General features: G+C 47.3%; 1 protein-coding gene across 1 annotated transcript; it reads right to left on the reverse strand.

The window, feature by feature from the left end:
- Positions 1-1,148: 1,148 nt before the first annotated feature.
- On the reverse strand, positions 1,149-23,768 carry VCP (valosin containing protein). The gene is made up of 17 exons (XM_069001185.1): positions 23,676-23,768; positions 18,693-18,804; positions 18,146-18,318; positions 16,196-16,338; positions 12,975-13,105; positions 11,165-11,296; positions 10,603-10,705; positions 8,747-8,880; positions 8,358-8,493; positions 7,228-7,340; positions 6,447-6,611; positions 6,217-6,339; positions 4,939-5,151; positions 3,494-3,802; positions 2,482-2,637; positions 2,001-2,155; positions 1,149-1,605 (listed from the first exon to the last, which is right to left on the reverse strand). The coding sequence occupies exons 1-17, from the start codon at positions 23,690-23,692 to the stop codon at positions 1,500-1,502; spliced, it is 2,421 nt and encodes an 806-aa protein (XP_068857286.1). The 5' UTR covers positions 23,693-23,768; the 3' UTR covers positions 1,149-1,499.
- Positions 23,769-24,226: the final 458 nt, after the last annotated feature.

A 24,226-nucleotide genomic window follows, 5' to 3' on the forward strand; every position in this document is an offset into this window, starting at 1 on the left:
GCGATTTCCCAGCAGAGGTGGTGTGAGGACAGGACAGCGGTGCCGGCAGACAGCTCCCAAGTAGGACAGCGCAGGTGAGCTGCCAGCCCGGCCCCCCGGGGCCTGCACCGCCTCCTCCCCCACAGGAGGTTGTGCTATTTAAACGCAGCGTTCCCAATTTCATTGTGCTTATCCCCACGGCTCCGCACAAGCCCCTTCTCCCGCCCAGTTCCATCCTTCTGCCATTAAATCCTCTCCCCTTAAATACAAATGGCTTGATGGAGCCCTCCAAGATAGGCCAGGCTTTGGGACAGAAACCCTACAGCCCAGCCCCACAAAACTCCTGCCCTCCTCCTCGTGGCTCAGCCCCAAAGGCCCAGGGAAACATTCTGTCACACAAACTGCATTTTACCTTCCTTGCAGAAACCCCCAGTTCCTGCATTCCCTAAAAGCTGCTCTGTGCATCCTAAAGCCATTGCCCCCCTCAGGCTGAGGGCTCAGCCATACCCAGCCTCTTGTCCGCTGCTGCTCCCTAGGACCCAGGGCTTCCCTGACATAAAGCAACCAAGTACAGCAGTAGCACATTCTTCAGCTCACAGAAGGGAAAAAAAACGAAGCAGCAAGGCGGGGAGTCAGAACAGGTGAAAAGGAAGAAAAACCATGATCAGGAACCCAGCTACTGAGTGGGTCTCAACACAAGGCCAGCTGGCACCAGAGATCCAAGACAACCATCAGAAAGCCACTGGGACACATGAAATGTGTTGAAGCTCCTCTCTCCCCAGCCACAGTGGTGTCACACTGTGCCAGAACCCCAGAGACACCCCAAGTGCCCCTCATGCCTGGATAAGATGGGGATTGTTGGAGAGGTCCTTCACTGCAAAGCCACAGCAGCAGGAGACCTGACAGCTCATGGCCAGCCTCGGAGAAGCAACACCAGGTACCTGCTGCCAGGCTCTTGCTGCCAAGCCAGGGCAGGGCAGAGACCCTGCCAAACCCATTTCTTCCACTAACAGAGCTGAGAGGCGTTAAGCGTAAAGAGCAGCCCTGTCCACAGCAGGGGAATACACACACGGATAGGCTCCACTGGAGCAAGGAGTGCTCAGACAGCACGCCAGAAACATGGGTTTAGACAGGGCCATCACCACACAAAAGAACTGCTGGGGTCTGGCTAGAGTTTTGTGGGATTTTTATTAATTTTTTTTTATTCTTTTTTGTGGGGTTTTGTTTTTTTAATACAGGCTAGCGTTGTACCCTTTGCTAAAGCTGCTGATTCTGCCACATAAACTAGAACAGAAATTTCTCAGAAATTAGTCAGTTCCCCTCCTTGTTAATTCACTGTCTGCCTCCCAACTGAACACCGGTCTGGATTTGTGTTTGCAGAAAACATTCCCTGTACAAAGTCTGACGTGCAGCTACACTGTTCTGACTGAGGAATGAAGAAGCCAAGAGTCCACTGAACACTGGATTTTTCCCTGTACAACGTGGCCTGATGTGGAGTTTGGTCCACCGAGGACAGCGAGTTAACCGTAGAGATCGTCGTCATTGTCTTCGCTGTACACGTTGCCCCCGCTGCCACCTCCTGTGCCTTGGCTCGGACCGGCGCCGCCCTGGTTGCCTGACGGGAACCTGCGTGCAGCAGTGCAGGACAGAAGAGATGCTGTTGAAAAGCCTGCTGGCAGCTCAGCACCATCCCCTCCCTCTGCGCCAACCCCCAGTGACAACTAGGATGGGCAAAGAGGAATGGGATGAAGCATTAGGGAAGGTCTAAGGGCTCATGGCTGCTGGCTGTCACTTGAGTTAAAGGAAAAAAAGGACTTCAGGAGCACTAATAGAACAGCTACAACCGACCTGCAGCACAGCCTACACCTGCCACACTGTGCAGTGGTGCTCTACGTGCTGGGTTGAATGGGAATGTGCAGTAGAAAAGATGTTTGACGCCCAGAACCCAGCAGAAAGCTGCCTCAGTGCTGTGCTCAGGCCTGGCTGAGCCACACTGCCCACCCCTCCCATCCCAAAGGTACCTGAAGCTGCCAAAGCCACGGCTTTGCTGTAGGGTCTGTGCAAACATCTCGTATTTCCTGATGTCATTGTCGCTGACAGAGCGGCGAGCAAAGCGCATGGCCTCCTCAAAGTGATCCCTGCGGATCTCAGGAACCGGGTCGTCCTCCTCCACCTCCTGCAGTGGGACAGAGGGACCAGGTGAGCTGTGTGCCCAAGCTCCACAGGCCCAACAGCTGCTCACAGCTTCCCTCCAGGCCAGGAGGCTCCCAACACCCTCCAAGGCGGGGGCTGGAAAGGTGTGCATGAGTCAGGGCTGCAGCAGGCACCTCCTGAGCAATGCTGACCATGAGGCATCCCAGGAGGGTCCTCAACCTCCCACAAGATGAGAACAAAGTGCTCCAGCTCCCCGCTCTGCACAAGAGCCCACTCATCCCCGAGGATGACAGAGGAACACATCACACCTCACACATGTGGGTAGGGAGAGCTCAGTGTCCCACTCACCATGGCAGAAGGGTTGGTCTGCCTCTCACGCTCTCGCCTGATCTCACTCTCGATGGATTCGCGAATGGCCAGTTTGCAGGCACGCTGGCAAATTTCTGTCAGGTCAGCCCCCGAGAAGCCATTGGTCATCTTAGCCAGGAAATCCAGGTCGACATCCTAGAGAAAAATACAGAAGAGAGGCCTTTCCTTTACACCTCACATCCTCAAGTGACAGAGAGGTGTCGTCAGATCCCAGGGTATCAAGGTGCTCCCTTAACTATGGCCAATTTTGGAAAGATCAGCTGTTAAGATTCTCTTTTTCAGGAAAAGTTAACCACACATGAAAGCAGGCTATGCTCCTCACACCCACCAAGAATCCACAAAGTGGCTGTAAATGCCTCTGCACTTACAGATTTAGGATATGACTTGCTCAGGTCTCAGCATGAGGAATCAAACAAAACACCATCACACTGGGAATAGAGATGGGGCACAGGCAGACCAAGACAGCCGACCTCCTCCTCTCTTCCCCCTCAATTGAGAGGGTATTACTGCAACCTCCTTTGAAACTTTCCTTCTCAGCAGCACCTAAATAGGCAAGCTTGGGCTCTCACTTCATGTCTGCTTTTCTTTGATTAACTCTCAGCTGCATTATTGCCTCTTCCCAGGCAAGGGACACAGCTCTTGCCCATGACAGGGTTCAGCAACAACTCACTGCAATGATTCCTCTTCAATTCCTATTTCCCATCTGTGTGTTCTACACTTATTTTTTTCCCAGAGCGTAAGAATCTTTTCCACCTCACCAAAAAAGGCTTTTCTGACCCTGCACTGTGAGCAGAACCCCACTTTGAGACAGTCTTGCTGCGCTTGCAGACTGATTTCCAGCTTTGCTGACACCTAACCTCAGAGCTCCAGCTTCCTCTTCTATCCTACTATACAGATGAGCCTCCAGACCTCTGTGCTGTCCACAGCCTGTGAGGAACACGAGCAGCACACAGCAAACCCAAGCCAGAAATGGTCAGGGCACAGATCCTACCTTGGCAACTGGTGATTTCCTCAGATTGGCCTTAAGGATCGCAACCCGTGACTTCTCGTCAGGCAGGGGGATGTAGATGAGCTGATCCAGGCGGCCGGGGCGCAGGATGGCTGGGTCAATGATGTCTGGCCTGTTGGTGGCACCGATGATGAAGACGTTTTTCTTAGTGGACATGCCATCCATCTCAGTCAGGATCTGGTTGATGACACGATCTGCAGCACCGCCGCCGTCGCCGATATTCCCACCTCGGGCCTTGGCGATGGAGTCCAGCTCATCAAAGAACAGCACACACGGGGCTGCTTGGCGAGCCTGCAAACAGCAGTGGGCACCATTATTCCATGCTAATACTGCCCAACAAGGAGCACACTGACTTCATTATAAGCTTTCCTTACCATTAACACAGCTCAGGAGTACCAGAAGCTCTTCACAAGAAGAGCTTGGAAGAGCTGCTCCAGAACAATCCCCTGCCACACAACCCCTCCATCAAATTCTCCTGGATTTCCCCACAGTGGGAACATTGTGAACCAGGCAGAAAAGTAGCAACTCCAATGTCCAGAGTGAAAAATTCAGCCATTTTGCTGGACTAGAACTCTCCCTGCAAGACCTGAGGATGTCAGCTGGGCATTCAGGCACACAAGTAGGTGAGATATATCCAGTGGAAGGGAGAAATCCAATTGTTGCGTTCAGCTACCTAATGTATAGTTATAGGGAGCTGGATCTTTTTTCACAGTGCGCAGTGAAAGGAGGGAGCACCACAGGCACAAACAGCTGCTGAGAAAATCCCAGCGAGAAATAAGGAAAAAAATTGTTCACAATAGGAGCTCTCCAACACCAGCAAACAAGCCCAGAGAGGTCAGGGATTCTCCACCCTTCACCCATGTCCAGAACTCAATGCACTGAGCTTATGAAATTTCAAAGTTATCTCCCTGCTCTGGACAAACAGCTGAACTAGACAGTCTCTGAGGTTCCCTCCCACTTAAATTCCTCTCTACTCTCCTGACAACTCTGTTCTAATAGCACCGTCCCTGACCACAAGGGCAAGGATTCACAAGATAATCCATGCAGACACTATGGGACAACTGAGCAGAAGTGAGCTCCTTTCTAAACTGTGTATATTGCATGACAAAACCTCACATGAGATTCTGCAAATCTGTAGATGGTGACAGTTAATGAGGTGTTAATCTAAGTTTCCAGGGATGTGGAGCACACATGTGCCATCCTAACCATAGCCTCTGCCAAAGGCTCTGGGGAATTTATCAACCTCTAACAACAGACGCCAACTGCAGTCACAGAAAACCATTTTAAGAGTTATGTTGCTGAAGAGGATTAATTCCCCCAGGAAAGCAGCTCCTGCTCTCAGTGCAAGTGGAGAAAACACAAACAAGAACCAGTAAGACAGATGCAGTGGAGACAAAGACAGCACAGGGAGTAGGAGAAACACTTACCTTGTCAAAGATCTCGCGCACGTTGGCTTCAGACTCACCAAACCACATGGTGAGCAGTTCCGGCCCCTTGATGGAAATGAAGTTTGCCTGGCATTCGTTGGCAATGGCTTTGGCCAGCAGTGTCTTACCACAACCAGGTGGCCCATAGAACAGAACACCTTTTGATGGGGTCATGCCAAATTTGAGGAACTTGTCTGGGTGCTCCACAGGATACTGAAGGAGAACAAAACAAAAACCTCCCATGATGAGCCAGAACAGACTACCTTGGAAGCACAGAATGGTTTGGGTAGGAAGGGATCTTCAAAAGATCATACAATCCAATTCCTCTGCCATGGGAAAGGACACCTTTCTCTGAGTCAGTTCTTCTTCTTGCTTCTACCAGAAGCACTACCTGAGATTTCTGGTGGGTTAAACACAAGATCCTGCCTAGTGCCACTGCAGTTTTTAAGCAGACACTGGTTTGGAACGGTGCCTAGAACAACCTATTTACCTCTAGGAACTAAGTACCAGTTCAGTACTTTCCAGCACACTTAACCTCAGCTTCACTCTGCCCAGCAGAAGCAAAAGGGAACAGCTCATTACCTAACCCATTTGTTCTGCTCTCCAGAGACAGGCAAGGTGTCTGATGCGAGCCTTTATCCTCAGCAACGAGGTCAGATACAAGACAGGTGATGATTTTAACATCACAAAATTAGACTGAAAATTTAGATTCTTTTATTCACAGACAGGATGTTTCTACAGAGCTAGCTAAAGCAGGAATGTATCAAACCCAAACCATGCCAGTGCAGACACCTGGAGTTTCCATAGACCGTTTGTAACATTTTGTCCCGATCTTTCCTTTTGTAGAGGGCTTCACAATTACTTCTCACCTCACAGTCTCCCTGTGCTAAGGCTGATGGGGAGCCCTTCAGAAGCCCTCTGTATTAGCATCTTCGTCCACTGCCTGCCTGGATAAAGCTACCATGTAAGATGATTCTCAGCAGTGGTCCCACTGCTGGTCTCCACTTATGAGGCAGAACTGTGGCTGTTTCTGCACGTTGCACAACACCCACATAAAATGTCACTGTAGATTCAGCTCAGGAAAACCTGATGCTGCTTCCCAGCACCTTCCTCCCCAAGTTCACTAAGATGGAACAGCATGGTATTTATAGTCCATTACAAGTAGATACCATAAAGCCTCTGCATTTACTCTGCAGCCCAGACAGGAGATATTCTGGATTTTATTATTATAATTATTTTTTAAGCTGGCTAAGCAAAAAATCTGTTGTAAAGCCTTACCTGTACAAGCTCCTGGAGTTCTCTCTTCACATCTTCTAGGCCACCAATATCTTCCCAGGTAACTTGTGGCACCTCCACCACAGTCTCCCGAAGAGCAGAAGGGTTGCTCTGGCTCAGAGCCCACTGTTGTTAGAAGAAATGGTATTATATGAATTCTAGCATGTTACTTTCCCTTGCTTCAGAGAAGCAATTAACTGCACCCAGAAGAACGAGGGGCACTCCTGCATTACCCTGAAGTCATCCATGGTCACAGCCAGAGAGTTCATCACTTCAGCATCGATGGTTTCATCTTCCAGGTCTATGAGATCCATCTTCTTTCTGATAGCCTGAAGAGCAGCTTCTGAGCAGAGAGCAGCCAAGTCAGCACCAACATGGCCATGGGTCTCGTTTGCCACCTGAAAGCAGAGCACTGACCATGACTCACAGGGATACAAGCAAGGGCAACACACACTCTGGTCCCTCACCGGGAAGGGAGGGCAGCAACACCAGGGCTTTGCTGCACATTCAAGACAAGTGCTGCCACTCAGGGAAAGACACTGTGCTTTCTACTGCCTACTGCAGATCCAATCTGCATCTGGAATTCGAATGGTGTGCAGAAAGGTAACCCTGAGGACTGCAGAACTTCATTCAGGACAGAGATGACAGAAACCATCCAGCTTACAGGTGGTGTCTAGTGACACCACAATGTTCAGTCAGGTGTGTGGGAGCTGTTTCAGGCCTGCTGTGCTTTTAAAGGCAATGCCATGGCAAACACACGCAGGACGACAGTGGCAAGGCACTTCCAGATTGGAATGACACGTATTTGTTTCACTTAGCTATGCCATTGTTAACTAGTGAGTGAGGACTTTTGGTTACTGGTAAACTGGTCAGAAGGAACCCCAGAGATCACACATTCATGCAGTTTCATGCTGTCCTAATTGAGCCACTGCACTTGTACAATCAAGCCTTAACAACTGTTCCACTACAGAACAGAGCACTGAGAAGGAGACAAGCTTTCCTAACAGCACTCACCTGTTCCAGATCCACATCATCAGCCAGTTTCATATTTTTTGTGTGGATCTGCAGGATTTCCAGGCGCCCGGTAGCATCTGGGATACCAATATCTACCTCTCTGTCAAAACGACCTGGGGAGCACAAACACACGTTGAGCTGTTGATTCTGCACGCCAGAGGAGCTGCACCTGCTGCCTTCCTCTGACTGAACAAAGTAATTTTTTCCACAAAATTTCAGAAAATGCCAGAGTTTTGGGTTTGCCTGCAGCATTTATCAGCACAATAGAAGAGATAGATCAGAGAAGGATGAAAGGCATTAGGCATTTAGGGTGAGACTACTGTGAGACTAACATTAAGAGCTGGGGATTATACAGCACAGAAAATGGATAATTTAGTAACTTTTTCTGAGCCTCATTTTTGGGAAAATAGGCTTCACTGAACCAACATACCGTAAGACATTTTTGATTATTTCTACCTTTGTGTCCTTGTCCACAAGAGTCCAGAAATACTGAGAGATATAATTTTTTAGAATTTTCAGAGCAGTACCCAAGTGGTGAAACACTTGAGGAAAACAGGGTATCACTGCAATATTCACTATGCACACCTCTATTTTTCCTCCAGTCACAGCTGTGCTTTCAAATGTCTCACTACACATTTAAGAGGCCATTTTCCCCATACACTCGACAGGTTTGCTATTACAGACTGTACCAGCTGGTCATACACCAGACATTCATTCACAGTGCCATGTTTTGAAAACCTGAGTCTCAGAAACTACTGTACATGCCATTAATAGAAGAAAGACAAATCAAGTAACTCACAGCCTTCTGCAATCTAATGCATGAACATCCTCTTAGGCATTTCCTCCTAAACTATGTCCTGAAACAACTTCACCTAATAGAGGCTAGCACACTTTTCCCACTTCAAACTAATATTTTATTTCTACATGCTCTCACCTTACATGGCACAGAAAACAACATCAAAGGCTGCAAACCTGGAAATTAATTTCTAGCAAGGAGCTGGAGACAAGTCAATAGTTTATGTAACACACAGAAAATGTTCAGCATGAATTTCTGCTCAATCTGGGGCCCCTGAAGCATGGCCTGTCACAAAGTGTGTCACACATGGGGAAGAGAGGGCAGTGGCGGTTACCAAATCGCCGGAGCGCTGGGTCAATGCTGTTGGGTCTGTTGGTGGCTGCCATCACGATCACATGTGCCCTCTGCTTCAGCCCGTCCATGAGGGTCAGCAGCTGGGACACGATGCGACGTTCCACCTCCCCGTGTGTCTGTGGGGAGAGAAAGCGGCGCTGAGACCAACAGCTCTACAAGGAGCATGGGAGCCAGCACTGCATCACAGCTGGCAGACACAGCAGCCACAGGACGGTAACAAACGTCGTGAACTGCATCTGACCCACCTCATGTCCAACTCAATTCGGGTATTAAGGAAATGCTGCTTTACCCTGTAGTCAAATGCAGAGACTCCTGCCAGCTGCTACCAAGAAAGGACATACTAATTTACCTCCTACAGGCTCTCTTTACCTTCTCTCTCTTAGGAGCAATGGCATCCAGTTCATCAATGAAGATGATCGCAGGAGCATTCTTCTCTGCTTCTTCAAAGGCTTTCCTCAGGTTGCTCTCAGATTCACCAGCCAGCTTGCTCATGATCTCAGGACCTAAAAAATAGTGGCACTGTGGCATTCAGAAGAGAGGCAGCTAGTCTCAAAAATATGCAGCTGAATTTTTTTAGTACAACATTCACATGGGACAAGCTATATTTCAAGCCAAAGCAAATACTATCCATCAAATTCACTAAATCTGCAGCTGAAAGGCAAGACCAGCATGCAGAATTACTTTCTATCATTATTTTGGTGTTTCCACTTTACTCTAAGAGAATGCAGCACTAGTCAATGAGCTACCTTTAGCTGCCTCTTTCCTTACCCTATTTCACACTTGGTGAGCTTCTCTGTAATGTGCCACCACACACAGTTAATGCCAGTCCTAGCTTGCAAGAGAAGCAATCAAATTATAAGGTGATGAATTACCAGGATAGGGAAGGAAAAGCTCTATGAAGCCATCTCTAGCTTACATTATACAGGTATACATTTACCTCTGTATGATCCTAAAAATTAGTTTAAAAAATCAAAACAACCAACCACAAACAAACAAAAACACAACTCCCATCTCCTCTCAAAGGTTAAATACAAAATAAAAGTGTGTAAGCACACTGATCCCAAATGGATGGACAGCATTCCCCTGACATCTACAACTGCTGAACACTAGTGCAGGTTTACAGATTTATTCTGTTTTTACAGATTTTGCTATCATGCTGATGGCAGATGTAGTGAAGAGAAAATATGCTTCTAAAGGATCCAATAAAAAGAAACCTGACCCTCAGGCACACAAAGCTGCCAGCTGCAGAGACACAGGTGTGGGCAGGTGCTCCAAGTATTTCATTACAGGTAACTCACCAGTTCACATCAGCCCTGCCTACAGCTCAGGATTGGGGCCAGCAGGCAGCGAATGCATCGCTAACTCTGACAGTGTTATTTTTATTATGCAGTAGATGTACAACCATATAAAGAAATGGCTGGTGCATTAGCATTCAGTGATAGTTTCCACACACTTGAGGAAGTATATGACAGTGGTGACATATGGCTAAAACCAGCCCATTTACTTCCACTATCTAGAGATAAAAGCAAGTCACCAACCCTACTGCTGGTCACTGCTGTGCTGTGTTATACTGCTCTTTGCTGTCACTGTCACATGATTGAAATCAGAGAAGAAAAGCTGCATTTTCCTTCAGTAAAACTATTCTGTTATTCCAGCACTGATTAAAATGGGACAGAAAAGCCGTGTGGAAAATTCAGAATCTGGCCCTTACTAGATATCAACCAGTAGCCACCTCAACTGCTACAGGTGAGTGTTATCAATAGGAGTTCTGTCACTTGTAGCTAAGTCTAAAGGATCTCATTATAGTTTTCAGTGAAGTTCCTTCCAGATAATGTACTGTGAAACAAAAGAGGTCTTTGTGCTTTACTTGAGGGGAAAGAGGAATCCATAGCAGCTTCTCTTCTGAATGGAACAGGGTGGGAACAAAGCCAGCCTACCAGCTCTGCCCTCACCAATGTAAGTGGACCGACAGACTCCAAATCCCCATGTCCCAGCACAATCTTCCAAGCACTCTGCTACAACGAAATCAAGCTTCAGGGAAGTGCCACGACAGATACTTTCACACAAAGGGCTTCCAAGTATCCCCAGAGGCATGCTTGAAAGAAGTAAGGAAGGATGTCAAGAAGACAATGGGGCTCTACAAGTCTACTTAACACCATTCCTTACCATAAGATGGACGAATGAGCACACAGCAGATCTGGGGCCAAAGCAGACACAAAGCTTACCGTTGATCAGGAAGAAGAAAGCTCCCGTTTCATTGGCCACCGCTCGGGCAATCAGTGTTTTACCAGTGCCAGGAGGACCATACAGCAGGATCCCACGTGGAGGCTGAGGACAAAGGCAAGGGACTTAGGTGGTGAGTATCTGACTGCTTAAACAAAGGCAAGGGACTTAGGTGGTGAGTATCTGACTGCTTAAGCAGCTTCACAGTGAATTTGTAAGCATTTGATAATGCCAGTCTGAAACTGTGATGCAAACTCATGCAACAGCTGCCATCCCAGCATTGCTATCAACACCCTTACTACTTCACATAACACACAATAAAAACCTTGCCAGTAACTGGCAGCACTGATTCAAAGCATCACTCTGCTTTACAAGCTGCCAGTGCTTCAGTCTGTGTCCAGAACACATAAGCAAATACTTTCCAAACACTAGTATTAAAAAAAACCAAACCAAAACCCCACACCACAAATTATTTCTTCCCCTCTCCAGTATCTCCTAAAGCTCTGTCGTGGAGAGACACTTCCCAGGGTAAGCCCACTTATCCACCCACATTCGGGGACATACCTTCACCCCTATGGCCTTGAAGAGAGCAGGGTGTCGGAGGGGAAGCTCCACCATCTCTTTGATTTGAGCCAGCTGCTTCCGGCAGCCACCAATGTCATCATAGCCCACTTCATTCAGCGACTCCTCTTCATCCTACCCAGGAGGAAATACATCAAACATTTGAGTGAAAACAATACTTCAACAACCCCTCCCAGTCTACAGGAGCCAGGAATATGGCTTTTTAGACATTTCTTGCCTGTCTTGAGATTCTCTCTTTCAAGTCTTCCTGATGTCTTCTATAACTGTTTCTTAGCTTTGTCTTCCCAGACATAAAAAGAGAACTGCCTGCACGTACTCAGACTTCACTGAAGCCCACCCTCTGGAATGACAGCCTCTGCTGCCAGGCTCCCTACAGACTCTAGCACAAAACAAGCTCTGTGACTCTTTGGTGGGGCTAATCGAAGTAACAAGAGACAGTATCAGTATAAAACATACCTACTCCTTAGAGTAAATGCTATGTCTAACTATCTGGCACACTCTCTCTGCCAGTTACTGAGGTGCAGTGTTACCTTTTGACACTGACTCCAATTAGCACAGAATGTTAAGGTCCAGACAAATAGATAAGATTAGTTGTAACCAACTCTTCCTTCATAGCATCCATTCATTCAGCTGTCCAAACCTCTACTGGCCTCAGTTATTTAGGCCACACTAAAATAATAACACAGCCTGGAATCTCAGAGGCGCTCAGTTTAAGCCTCACCTACCTCAATCAGGTCACTCAGGGGCTCAACCTAACAAGCACTGAAGATCTCAAGATTGGAGATTTCTGCCCTCTCTGGGCTCTGCTTCCAGGATTGGGAGAAACATTTTTCCTAGTATCTACTGGTAATTTCCCTTGATCCAGTTCATGCCAGTGCCTCCAGTCCTGTCCCTGGGCACAGCTCTCAGAAGACCCTGGTCATCTACCCCTTCCCATCAGGTCTGTCCCTCTGCCTTCCCTTCTCCAGGATGCATCATCCCCTGATCCCAGTTCCTCCTCATTCATTCCGGACCTCCAGCTCCTAGTAATTTTTGTGGTCTTGGCTGAACTTACTCATATCTATCTCTGCTGTGGCCTGAAGAGGCCAAATTGGATTCATGGATTGCCCAGGTGCAGTCTCACAAGGGTCACAGAGGTGAGTTCTTCAGAAGGCAGCTAACAACAAACCAGCACTCACTCTATTTGCAGGGAGAAAAAGGTACTTATTCTATGAAGTATGCACCCACCTTAGCTCATTTCCCTGAGATCCCCTACTCTGTAACAGTCAGGTAGCCAAGACCTGTCAGACAAGCCCTGCAGGCAGCCACAAGGTTGCAACACTCAGGGCTAGACACCTTAATGGACTGGGGAATTCTTATTTTTTTTAACGTCAACCATTTGGGGATTTCAAATTTCTCTCAGAAAAAGTGCCTGTTACTTTCTTTTTACACGGCATGAAATCTAGCAGCATTGGAAGCTCCCTCTGCTATGAATCAAGGGAACACTGGAATTAGAAGATGCATCCAAGCACAGTGTGAGATACCTGCAGGCAGATGCAAAGCAGCTGCTGCCAAAGCATGGCATCTCATCAGCAGATCTACCCCCTGCTGCTTTCAGCATATGAGGAAGACACTGGAAGTACCTTTCTCTTACTACCTCTAGCAGAAGCTCACCCCCTGAAACTGGAGTTTCTAACCATTACAGTCAGTAGACAAAATGTCAAAACAGGAACTGCAAACACTGCTGCACTCCAGCACTGTCCCAGAAACAGACTCTGGACAGAGGAGAACCACTCGGCAGGGTCCTACTCACCTCTCGTTTGATGGGCTCTCCCTCACAATGGATCACTGTGTCCGGAGCCACTATGCAGTACGGGCTTGGATCTGTCTCCACCACTTTGAACTCCACTGCACGCATCCCTCCACGCACCAAGAAGATGTCACCTGCAAAACCCCACACATCAGTCAGCGGCCTGTTGCAACCCACACCTGCAAAATGTCAACCCCTGCACAACCAGCAGCCCCAGAGTTCAAGGAAGTGGGTCACACCAGCAGACACCGTGGCATTTATAACACTGCTTTGCATGTTAAACTCAGGAGCTGCATCCACTGAGACAGCCTGAGCACTGTTTCAATTCTCCAATTTCATCCAGTAAAAACCAGCAAATAGAAAAGAACACCCTGCCCAAATACAAAACACAAAGGCAAGAAATCACATTTTTTTCCCATTCCGTTTCAATTTAACATTTCTAGAACATGCAAAAAGCCTTAACATAATAAAAATTTATTTTGAATTCATTATAACTAGTTGCTACTAGTTGTAACTGTTCGTCTCCAGAAGCAGAGTAATATATAAAACTGCACTACAACTCCTGGCTGCACTGGGCTACAGACCTGGATAACTTCAACTTGTGTCTATATAGTGTACTTTCATCTACGTTACAGCAGAAGTGCTATGAACACAATCCCAAAAGTACATTTGGTTTTCTACTCAGCCTCCCAGTTATTCCTTAAATTACTCTAACAAAGTGAATTTAGTCAGGGTGCCAGCTGATATACTTGTATTGGTTTCAGCTGGGATAGAGTTCATTTTCTCCCTAGTAGCTGTTTCAGTGCTGTGATTTGGATTCAGGATGAGAATCATGTTGATAACACGCTGATGGTTTCAGTTGTTGCTCAGCAGTGCTTACCCTTACTCAAGCACTGTTTGGTTTCCCATGGTCTGCCCGTGAGCAGGTGCACGAGAAGCCAGGAGGGAGCATGGCCAGGAGAGCTGACCCAAACTGGCCAAAGGATTATCCATGCCACAGAACACCATGTCTAGTGTATAAACTAGGGGGATTTCACTGTGAGACATCACACACTGATGAGGGACAGGCTGGGCATTTGTCAGCAGGTGGTGAGCAACTGTCCCAGGTGTCTCTTTGGGTTCCATCCACCCTCTTTTCCATTACTGCTACTATTATATTTTAATTTGTTTCAATTTCTAAAATGTTCTTATCTCAACTCAACGAGTTGAGTTTTTACAGATCTGCTCCCCATCCCACAGCTGGGTGGGGAATGAGTGGCTGTGTGATATTTAGTCACATGCTGGGGTCAAAGGACAACAGTCCTTTCTGGCACCCAGCATGGGGACAAAGGGTTGGCATAATAACAGATCTGAGCAGAGCATGTTAAACCAATTCTGTTATAAGCATCCAGTATATAACAGTAGCTGGTGACTATGTTTATTCGTGCTTGTTCTCAGGGCACGTTTTTTAACGCCTCACTCGGTGTAGGTGTCCCCTGTGGTGAGGTTTATTGTCTTGATGCCTGGGCTAAGGTTATCTTTGTGTTTCTCCTTGCAGCAGGGGTTATGGATGCGATGGAATCACTGGTCCCGAGACAAATCTGATGAGTGAACTGAGCACTGCCATCCACTCTGTACTTCGGGAGCCACCCACCAGGAACTACTGGTAACTGCACCTTTCCTACATCTCCCTCCCAAGGTCTTCCTTCACCAAGCTGGTTACAGTAGCATTTGAGCATTTAAAAGATTTTTAATATCCTTTCAGTACACCTGAAGCCAGCCTGGTTCTTATCACAGAATATCCTGAGTTGAAAGGGAACCAAGGGGATCACTGAGTCCAACTCCTGGTCCTGCACAGGACAGCTACAAGGATCCCACCACATGCCTGAGGGTGTTGTCCAAATACTTCTGGAATTCTGGCAAGCTTGGTGCTGTGAAACAGCATGTTGCTGAATGTGGTTCAGGTCTTGTTTAAGGTTATGTGATGGGATATGTCTAGAGGACCAACAGTTATGAGTGGCAAAGTGTGTGGAATAGTATGGGAAAGTGTCCAGGCTGTCCAGTGACTACCTACAACATTTTGGAGTTTCACTCCTGAACAAGTGTAGAATACTGAAAAACTAGTAAATATGGGGAAAAAGGTCATGCTGTCAGATCCAGAGACACAAATCACTGCAATGTGCTGGCACCTGGCCCAGCACACCGGAAGCCTATTCCACGTTATTCCGTAACCTAAGAGGAAGAAACGGTCTTTGGCTCTGATGACAAAACTTCAGACACTGAGGCTACTCCAATGCCAGGGAGAGGCAAAGCATGGCACTGAGATGGTGTATTGCGTTCCTGTCGCACATCAGCCTCTGGAAAACCAAATGATGCAATGGACTGTTCATGACTACACTGAGAGCAAAGTGTGGTGGGACCAGCAAACTTTGGGACACACATTTAGCAAAAGCCACCTGGTGACTGCCCCTCCCCAGCCAACATTTTACATACTGTAGAAGTAGACAAAGTTTCTGTAATGCACGTAATATGCTGGGATAAACAGTCTGGGTCACTGCTGCCTCAGGCAAAGGCAAACCCACCCATGGTTCTGCTTTTCCTCAAGGACCTGGGTGCACTTCATGGGTGATGTGGGAGGATGGAGAAGTCCAGTGTATGGCTCAAGGTGATTCGATTTTAGGTGAGAGTAGGAAGTTAATTAAATTGTATTATGTTAATTGTTATATAATGCTGCATATGATCACTTCTATGGCAGGTATATGCACGTCACCACATTCAGCACCGCATAGCACCCAACTCTACCACTCCAGATGTGGGGAGCTGAACCTGACTCCCCTTCAATTACCACATTAATGAAGGATGGACTCTGATGAGACTGGATAAGCACAATGTACACCCAACCAGTTGATTAATATGCAGACAACTCACCAATTACATCACGTGCTAGCAACTTAGTTTAACGAGATTTTCTCCCAAGTTCCACCTAAGCCTTTTTGATGCTCTCCCATCTCATGTAGCTAAAAAATGCAGGACTACCAAATTGCTCTGCCAGCCAGCAGCAGCAATCACTCCTTCTGAAGATTAGGGAAAACTTAAATCAACGCTAGCAAAATATCTTTCTACTGGTCTCTAAATGCTGGTCTAATGCTTTACAGAGATCTGTGCAAGCTTATAGAAATTCTCTGTATTCAGTCTCAGGACTAGATCACACTTGCTGCCATGAGGACTTCAATGACAGGCATTACCTTTCCTGATAGGTCTGTAAGCTTCCAGGAAGTAGGGCTTGAGATAGACCTCAAACAGATTCCCTGTGATCCCTTCTACCGTGTCATCAATTGGCAGCACGTGGATACGTTTGCCATATTTCACATCTGGGCAAGGCTGGATGCTGCAACAGAAGAAAACCCCAGTTAGCCACATCATGCTGGACTTGCACCTCAGTGTTACACCTGGAAAAGAAAAGATATGCCCCTTCCCACAAAAGAACATCCAAAGACCATCAAAAGCCCTGGCAAGACTTCTTACTGACACAAGAATATTTCAGTGCTGACAAGGCAAAAATCATACCCAGAGCTGGTCTTCACAACACACACTTGCCTTCACTGCTTTCAGCCCTGTCCAAGACCACTGGAGAGTTTCATAGTTTCCTCCTACCCTTCTGCTCTTCTGCAGACCCCCTCACCACATTCACACATCTCTAATGCAGCCTAAAGGCCTGTGAGAGTCATGAGGTAGCTTTTATTTCAACAAGCTACTGCAGAACCAGCTGCAAGGAAAAGTGAGCTGGGGAAAACTCTTTGTTCCTTCCTCTCTCCCACTACAGTCCCCAGAGTCCCTACTGCTGACAAACCTGATTCCAAGCAAAGGCTCTCGCAGTACCAACCAGGGGTAAACACCTTGGCAGCCAAGTGTCTGTCAGTCCCACTTTGTAGGGGCTGATAATCAAGTTAAAGACTGAGGGTCCCTTCCCCCTTTTTAAACACAGTTATTATTTTGCAGTGTAGCACAACAGCCTACTGTAGCGACAGCTCAAAGTATCCAGCCATGGCAGAAACTGGCCTCGCCAGCTAAGAAAAGCCTGCATGGAACTGCAGCTGAGCAGGCAGCTTTTTGTATGTGACTTTTGTTAGAGACTCCTAACAGATTCTTTTACCACATGCTTTACAGAGAGGACATAGCAAAAGGGTAAAGGAAAAGACACACTGTCCCAGAAGGAAAACATCTGACAGACCACAATCAGCAAATGATTAGCACATGAATCTGGACTTTGGCAGAAACCAGGACACAGTAACACTATAAGCACTTAAAGATTGGCAAGGAAAACTTTGAGGGCAAGTGGTGTGAAAATTCCCTGACCTCACAGTGAGTCAAGACAACTGGAAACACATTTGGGAGGCTGAGAACCACTACAGACATAGTGCTAACAAAGAGGAGAGCATGGGCTGTCATGCTAGAAGAGACTCCAACAGGAATCTCACATTAAGTTAAAGTAAGAATTCACCTCTATTTTAAATCCAAAGACACAAAGCACCATTCTGAACCAACTATAGTGGTGTTTAAAACTTGCATTTTTAATGGTAGAGGGATGGGTGGAACAGCCTCTTTTCTTCTAATCTACCAAGTTTGTATGAAACACATTTTGCATTCAAAAATTATTATAGATACCACTTCAGAAAGTCTGGTGTCAGAACCCAAGCTCTTATTTTCTCAGAACGTGTGGGATGTTCCGTATCAGGACAATGCTCAGGAGGAGGAGCTGATAGCCCTGTCATATTTAAACCTGTAAACTACCATTTTTATGTTCAGGAAATGCTCACATGCTACCCTTCTACCCATTCCCATCACAGAATAGGACTTGTCTCCTCTAAGCAAAGATCCATACTTCAAAGTTTTCCTACTGCTTTTAAGGTCCCTTCCAACCCAAACAATTCTATGATTCTACTTCCTGCAAGTGCTGCACAACAAAATTTCTGCAACATTTTTTCAGCATTCCTAAATTTAAAATTATTTTTACAACAAAAATTGGAATATAAATATCCTTGAGGGATTTTTAATCTTGATATTTGGCTGTTCCATTTTTTTCTGGCACTCATTTCTAACAGGTTTTAACTTGTTTTTGCAATAGGGCAGCTCAGATACTATGAGATAATGTGTGATGTTGCTACTGTCTTCCACTGGTAACACTGTGTCCTCACCTGATCACATCACCCAGGCGCACTCTCAGGTTGTTGCGAACAACCCTATTCATGCGAATCTTCTCATCTGAGCAGGTATCATCTGACAGAACAATGCAGACTGCTTCTCTCCTCTTCTTTCCTTTGAGCAGGACAGTGTCTCCTCTGAACAGCTGCAGTTCATCCATCTTTGCCTGCAAACAGCAAAATGTTAGAACAAGCTTTTGAAAAAATAGGAATTCGAGCATTTGAAGGAGAGTTATTTGACTTTGGAAATTACATCTTGGAAGTGATATACTAAATCCAGAGGACAGAGACTCTCACTACAGTGGTATAGAGCTAATCCTGAAACTGGAGGAAGGGCACAAGCTCAACTGAATCCTACAAACTGAGACTCGAAGAAACATTTTATCATGGAGGAGTGTCAGAAAACAAGACAACCCTCCCTCCGTGGTAACAGCTGTAGCTCCTGACGCAAACACTTGTACTCATGTTGCAAAGTTACATTTCAAGTTAACAGACAGCAACAGCTTGCAGATTAAACGCTTTGCCTCTACAGATGACGCACCTGGGACAGTGACACAACACTGTTGTCTTCATTGATGGCTTCATCAACAATTAACCGATTGGGCCTGTTCTTCTGCTTCAGAATAGCAGTCGACAAGTCATCGGCTTTAGAGCTGGGAGAGAAAACACAGCTTAAGAGTCTGAGTGATACTGGCCCTGTCCAGCCGCCCCGTTTCATCTCCACTTCCTACAAATCTCTTTGTTGTCTCATCTTTCATAAACTATACTTTTTTGTAGAACAAAGGAGAACATTACTTCCCAGAGACCAGTAGCAGGAGTTCAAGAGACAACGTTTTCTGTCAGAAAAAAAAACTATGAGCTTCCACTGAATACAGCTATGAAGCTATCTATGAAAAGAAGTGGTCAGTGAGATGTTGCTGACTGTAAGATGTTTTGCCTCAATGAATTAGTCAGACTCATCTGAAATCACATGTAACTGCTGCCAACATAACAGAAGTTCAAGTCTATTTGGTGTCAAATCCCAGATAAATAGGGGAATTAAAGGACAATGCTGCAGTAACCCTGACAGGAAGAGTTGTAAGAGTTTAGCCTGTCGAGGCCTGTTTGTTAAACCAAGCAAGACATAGAAATATTCAAGCGGTCATAGAAAATGATTTTGTGTTGGGATTTTTTTAGCACTATTCCATAATACCTTCACAGGAGTCACAGCAGCTCTGGCCAACAAAGCCACAAGAAATACAAGAAATCATTCATTTGCCTTGACAAAATGGAGCAAGAAAAATGTCAGGGCAATGGAAGAAGGGCAGATTAACTGTTCTCCTTCAAAATCTAATACAGCAAATAATTCACTCTATGTTATAAAAGGAATTTGAACCAACTTATTCTTGAGGAGCTCTTGGAAGCTGTACATTAGCCACACACAACAGGGGTGGAGTACTGTAGCTTCCCACACTGGGCACCTGACTACTTTCTCCAAGTATGTGGTTGTGCCAGTGTCCAAGGTAAGAAAAGAAAACTTTGCACAGTCTGACTTGATTCTGAAAGAAAATAAAGAAAAATAAAGTCTTCCTTTGTCCTAAGCAAGCACTGGCAAATAGTAGGGAGCTTTGCTGACAATGCTGGCAGTCATAACTTTGGCTCCATCTCACCCTTTTAGAGACAGAATGACCAGAAGAAACCAAACCTTGAGTGGAAATGGCAGCACTTGGCATGTTCACTGCATTTTTAAGAGTCCATCAGAGAGTGGTGACATACCTATGGTGTGATGTTACCCAGGTCCCTCCTGCCCTCAAGACAGAGGCTTTTCCAAGTCAGGCTATGTAGTGTTGGCTCCTTTCTCTGACATGTAAATGGGGAAACAATACCAAACAAGCCTGTGAGGGCAGCCAGCTTGCTTCCAAAAGTTTCTCAAGCTTCCCTTAAACCGTGGTAGCGCGGAAAACATGTTGCAAAGACAGGCAACATTATTTTAAGTGAACAAAACAAGCTGTAAAACAGGTTCTTTCCTGGACTGCCAGCACTATGAAACTTACCTTTTTTTCCTCTCTTTATTAAAGAGTGCAAGAGGTAAGACACTGCAGACCTATTCTCTGAGCAAAAAGGGACCCAATAAAGGCTGATGGATACATCCTGGAAAGGGCTTGTAAATGCCGTATTCAATCTAAAAATGTGGTCTTGTTGCAAATCCTAAAAAGTCTGTGATTTCCACAAAAACTGAGAGAGCAGTAAGAAAACTGAACATACATTATCAGGGCAGATTACAGTTAAACAGTACATAAAACCAATAACCTACTTCTAAGGACTTTGCCTCCTCCCACTGGAAACTAATCCAGCAAGTAGATTTCAAGATTTCAGCTAAGAGACACCAGAGAGACACAACACTCGTATTTGGGTTATTCAGAATGTGACTGTAACTCATCCCTCTGCACGAAGGCCTTTTCATAAGAAACCACTGCCAGACTTTGGCTACATGAACTGTTACTGAAACTAAGTGTTTGTCCCTTGGGATGCAAGGACTGCTATCCAGCCTGAAAACCAGCCTGGGACACAAAATGAGAAATAAATGATAAAGGAACTGGGTAACAAGTTTCAATCAACACTGCCTACAATGCAAAAGCTGTAAAAAACTGGAGAGAAAGTTCAGATAACTCCTGACATACAGCAGTGCTGAAGAACACAGCAAGAATCCACTTGGTTCTGCTGAAGTAAGAGAAAAAAGTTTTAGTATGGAAGAACTGAACCTACAGTTCCCTAAGAACTGAAGGCTGGATCAATACCAGATACACTTAGAAGGATCGAAAAGCTCAGAGGCATTAAAAAGGGAATAAAAGTATCCAAGAAAGAGCATCCAAGGAGCTAAACACGCAGGGTCAGCTTCAGTGTTCTGACCTGACAGCTCTGCAGAGGAAAAAACAAAGGTGCTACAAAATTACATGTCAGCTATTCACGGAAATGAAGAGCTGTCCTCCTGCAGACAAGGGCAAGGCTTTGGACAGACAAGCACTACCCATCTTTCAGCAGCAATTGATGATACTGTTACCATCATCATTTGCCCTCATTGCATCTCTCCAGGGGCTGCTCGCACTGCAGCTGAAATAACAGGGAAGAAGAGATCTGTGCACCTCAACCCTGCTCAGACAAACCCCAACATCTGTGGGAAGGAGAGCAGGAACAGAAAATACCAAAGAGGAAAGCCTAAGGCATGGGTTGGGACTCTGTCCTGCTAGCTTTCCGACTCCTGCTGGGAAACTTCAGGAAAGGACAGGGACAGAAAGCTAACCCAGGTAATTTTAAAGCTCCTCAATGAGCTTCTGGCCAGAGAGCAAGGTGTAAACCCTCCAAATCACCTCCCTGACCCACTCCTTTTGTCAGCTCCCTCACATACCTTCCCTCTCGCCCCTTTCTTTCCCTGACCTATAAAAGAGACAAACTGAACACAAAACGTAGCTTCAGAGCTGTTTCGGAATTAAAAGGAAATTCAAGGTCTGCATTAAGCTGCCCCTAGACAGAAGCCAGAAGTGAGGAGACAATCACCAGTACAGCAAATGGCCAAGCCAGCATATAAAGTGCAAGACATCTATAAAACTGAAGCAAATATGTACTAGCCCTAAAGGCCAACCATAACAGGTTGCCTCAGCCTCCTTTTCTCTCTCATTAAAGCAGTTCAACAGCTCCATTTCACACATGGGACAACGAGGGGACTTTCTACAACTTTCAGAATCACAGAATATCCTGAGCTAGAAAGGACCCATCAGGATTATCAAGTCCAGCTCCTGGCCTGGCATAAGGCAGCCCCAAGAATCACAACCTGTGTCTGAGACCATTGTCCCAATGCTTCCTGAACTCTGTCAGGCTTGGTGATGTGACCACTTCCCTGGGGAGCCTGCTTCAGTGACTGACCACCTTCAGAATTTTTTCCTGATATTCAACCTAAACCTCCCCGACACAGCTTCATGGACTTAATTACACCACTCCGTGGTTCCTCTCTGTGTCAGAGCTCCCCTTGTTCAGCAAGTGATAATGGCCAGAGGCATCACAGGGGAGGGTATGAACAGCCAGAGCAGAAAGTAATTACCAACTAATGATCCTTCTGAAAATGACAAGCATACTCCAAAGCTCCACTTAAAGTAAGGAAACAAGCTGTTCCTTCAAGTCTGTGCAAAAAATAAACAAAAAGTCACTTCCCAGAATTATTCCAGCTGCAGTAACGAAAGTGAAATCAGCCATGTCTTCCGCACACTGGTGCAGCTTTTTACCACCACCCTTGTGAAACCACTTCCCAGATAAAACCCATGAGCAATTTCTTACCAATCTGAACATCTGACTTACAGACTGGACTGCTTTTACCAGGTAGGTATTAAAGAAAAAAAAAAAAATCAGAAAATGTTTTTATCCCTAGGTGAAGTGTCTGAGGTATGTGGTGACTGCAGCCACTTACTAAAACAGGACAACTATAGGGGGGAGTTTAGACCCATTGTGGAGAAGCCAAGTTTTCAACACTGTTTCAGACAGGCTGGGAGAGGAAAACAGGAATCCCTTTAGAAACCACACTCCCTTAGCTTTTGGAATGTTTCTTGCCATGCTGAGGCTCGGTTCAGCAAGATGGCTGCCAGCAGCTGTGACAAAAAATGGCATCTAAAAAGTAACCGTGTTCCAGCTGCAAACTAACTTTTGCTGTTTCCTACGTGGGTGAGAAGAACTTTGCTAAAGTAGAAATCCCTTTTTAAAAACACTGTTAACTCGCACAGCTGCACAACTGGGGTCTGGGAATGTCACCTCCACTGCAGACACGGAATTCCTGGCACATCTCCCTGGAACTGACCCGGCTGGGACAAGCAGGTTTAGATTCCACGAGTCGCAAAAGAAGAGGAAAACATACTCAAATAACATCAAAAGGCACCAAAGGGACCAAAAGTGCCTCTAGCGAGGTCAAAAAGTCACTTCGAGTATTCTTGGACTGGGAACATTTATCTTTGGATTCTATTTTGCTCCGCTCAAAATGCACGTGGGCTGCGTGCAGACACTGTTACTCATTTCCGAGGAGCACGGAAGATGATCCTCAGCCTGTAACTGAGTAGAGGCAAGAAGAGTGAGGCAAGACACCCGAGACGGAAACACCGCCGATCGCCTCGGCCATGCCCGGCACAACATGTCTGCCTCGGCTAGCGCCAAGTCACTCGCCAGCCCCGGCCTGAGGACCGCTGCGAGCAGGAGGAGCCCGGGACGGGTCTAGAAAACAAAGCCCTCCGCAGTTCAGGACCAGGCGGGCGGGCGGCCCTAGGCCCGGCGCTGGCACGGCGGGAGGCCCGGCCCGGCCCGGCCTCACCCCCCCGCCATGACTCGACACTTCCCGGCGAGGCCCGGCCGTGGCGGGGCCTCAGGCGGGAAGCGGCTCATCCCCGTCCCGGCGCCTCCTTCTCCCGCCTGGGGCCCGCGGGCCGCCCCGGGTGAGGCGGGCGGGCCGGACCGGGCCCAGGCCGCGGCGGGGCCTAGGCCGCGGGGAGGCGGCGGGGCCCGCACTTACTCAGATCCCGAGGCCATGGCGCTGCGGGGAGGGGGGCGAGGGGCGGCGGACGGCGGCTCCTCGGGGCGGGCGGGGGGTCCGGAGGGTCGCGGGGGTCGCGGGCGGCGGGCGGAGGGTTCGGGGCGTCCGCGCTGGCTGAGCCTCAGCGCCGACTCATCGGCGAGCAGAGCCCCGCCCACGCCGCCTCGCCTGCCTAGCAACAGCGTGCGCCGGCCAATCAGAAATTCCGCCCGGCGGCCGCCTCGGCCAATGGGTGGCGGCGAAATAAAAAGACGGGAGGCTCAGCCCGAGCCCCGCCGCTCGGTGTGCTCTGGCCAATCGCCACCAGCCAAGCGCCCCTCCCTTCAGCCAATCGCAACGCGGCTCTGCGGCCGAGCGACAGCTCCGCCTCGGCCAATGGCGAAGAGCCACCGACGGGACCATGCGGACAGGAAGTCCCGCCCCCACAGCCACCGCTGATTGGGCAACGCCCGGGGGCAGGGCCAATCAGACGGGGCGGGGCGCGCAGGCGCGGCTGTTCCCGCCACTCAGGCCGGGCGGGCTCCTGCTCG

This window comes from Aphelocoma coerulescens (assembly GCF_041296385.1).
Source record: "Aphelocoma coerulescens isolate FSJ_1873_10779 chromosome Z unlocalized genomic scaffold, UR_Acoe_1.0 ChrZ, whole genome shotgun sequence".
NCBI classification, from domain to species: domain Eukaryota; kingdom Metazoa; phylum Chordata; class Aves; order Passeriformes; family Corvidae; genus Aphelocoma; species Aphelocoma coerulescens.

What these genes read in the sequence shown, in the direction of transcription:
- VCP (XM_069001185.1), bottom strand. An exon ending in CGCCTGGGTGATGTGATCAG is followed by an intron (nt 16,339 to 18,145) that starts GTGAGGACACAG and finishes CTTCTGTTGCAG; the next exon opens with CATCCAGCCTTGCCCAGATG. An exon ending in TTGCTCCTAAGAGAGAGAAG is followed by an intron (nt 8,494 to 8,746) that starts GTAAAGAGAGCC and finishes CTCTCCCCACAG; the next exon opens with ACACACGGGGAGGTGGAACG.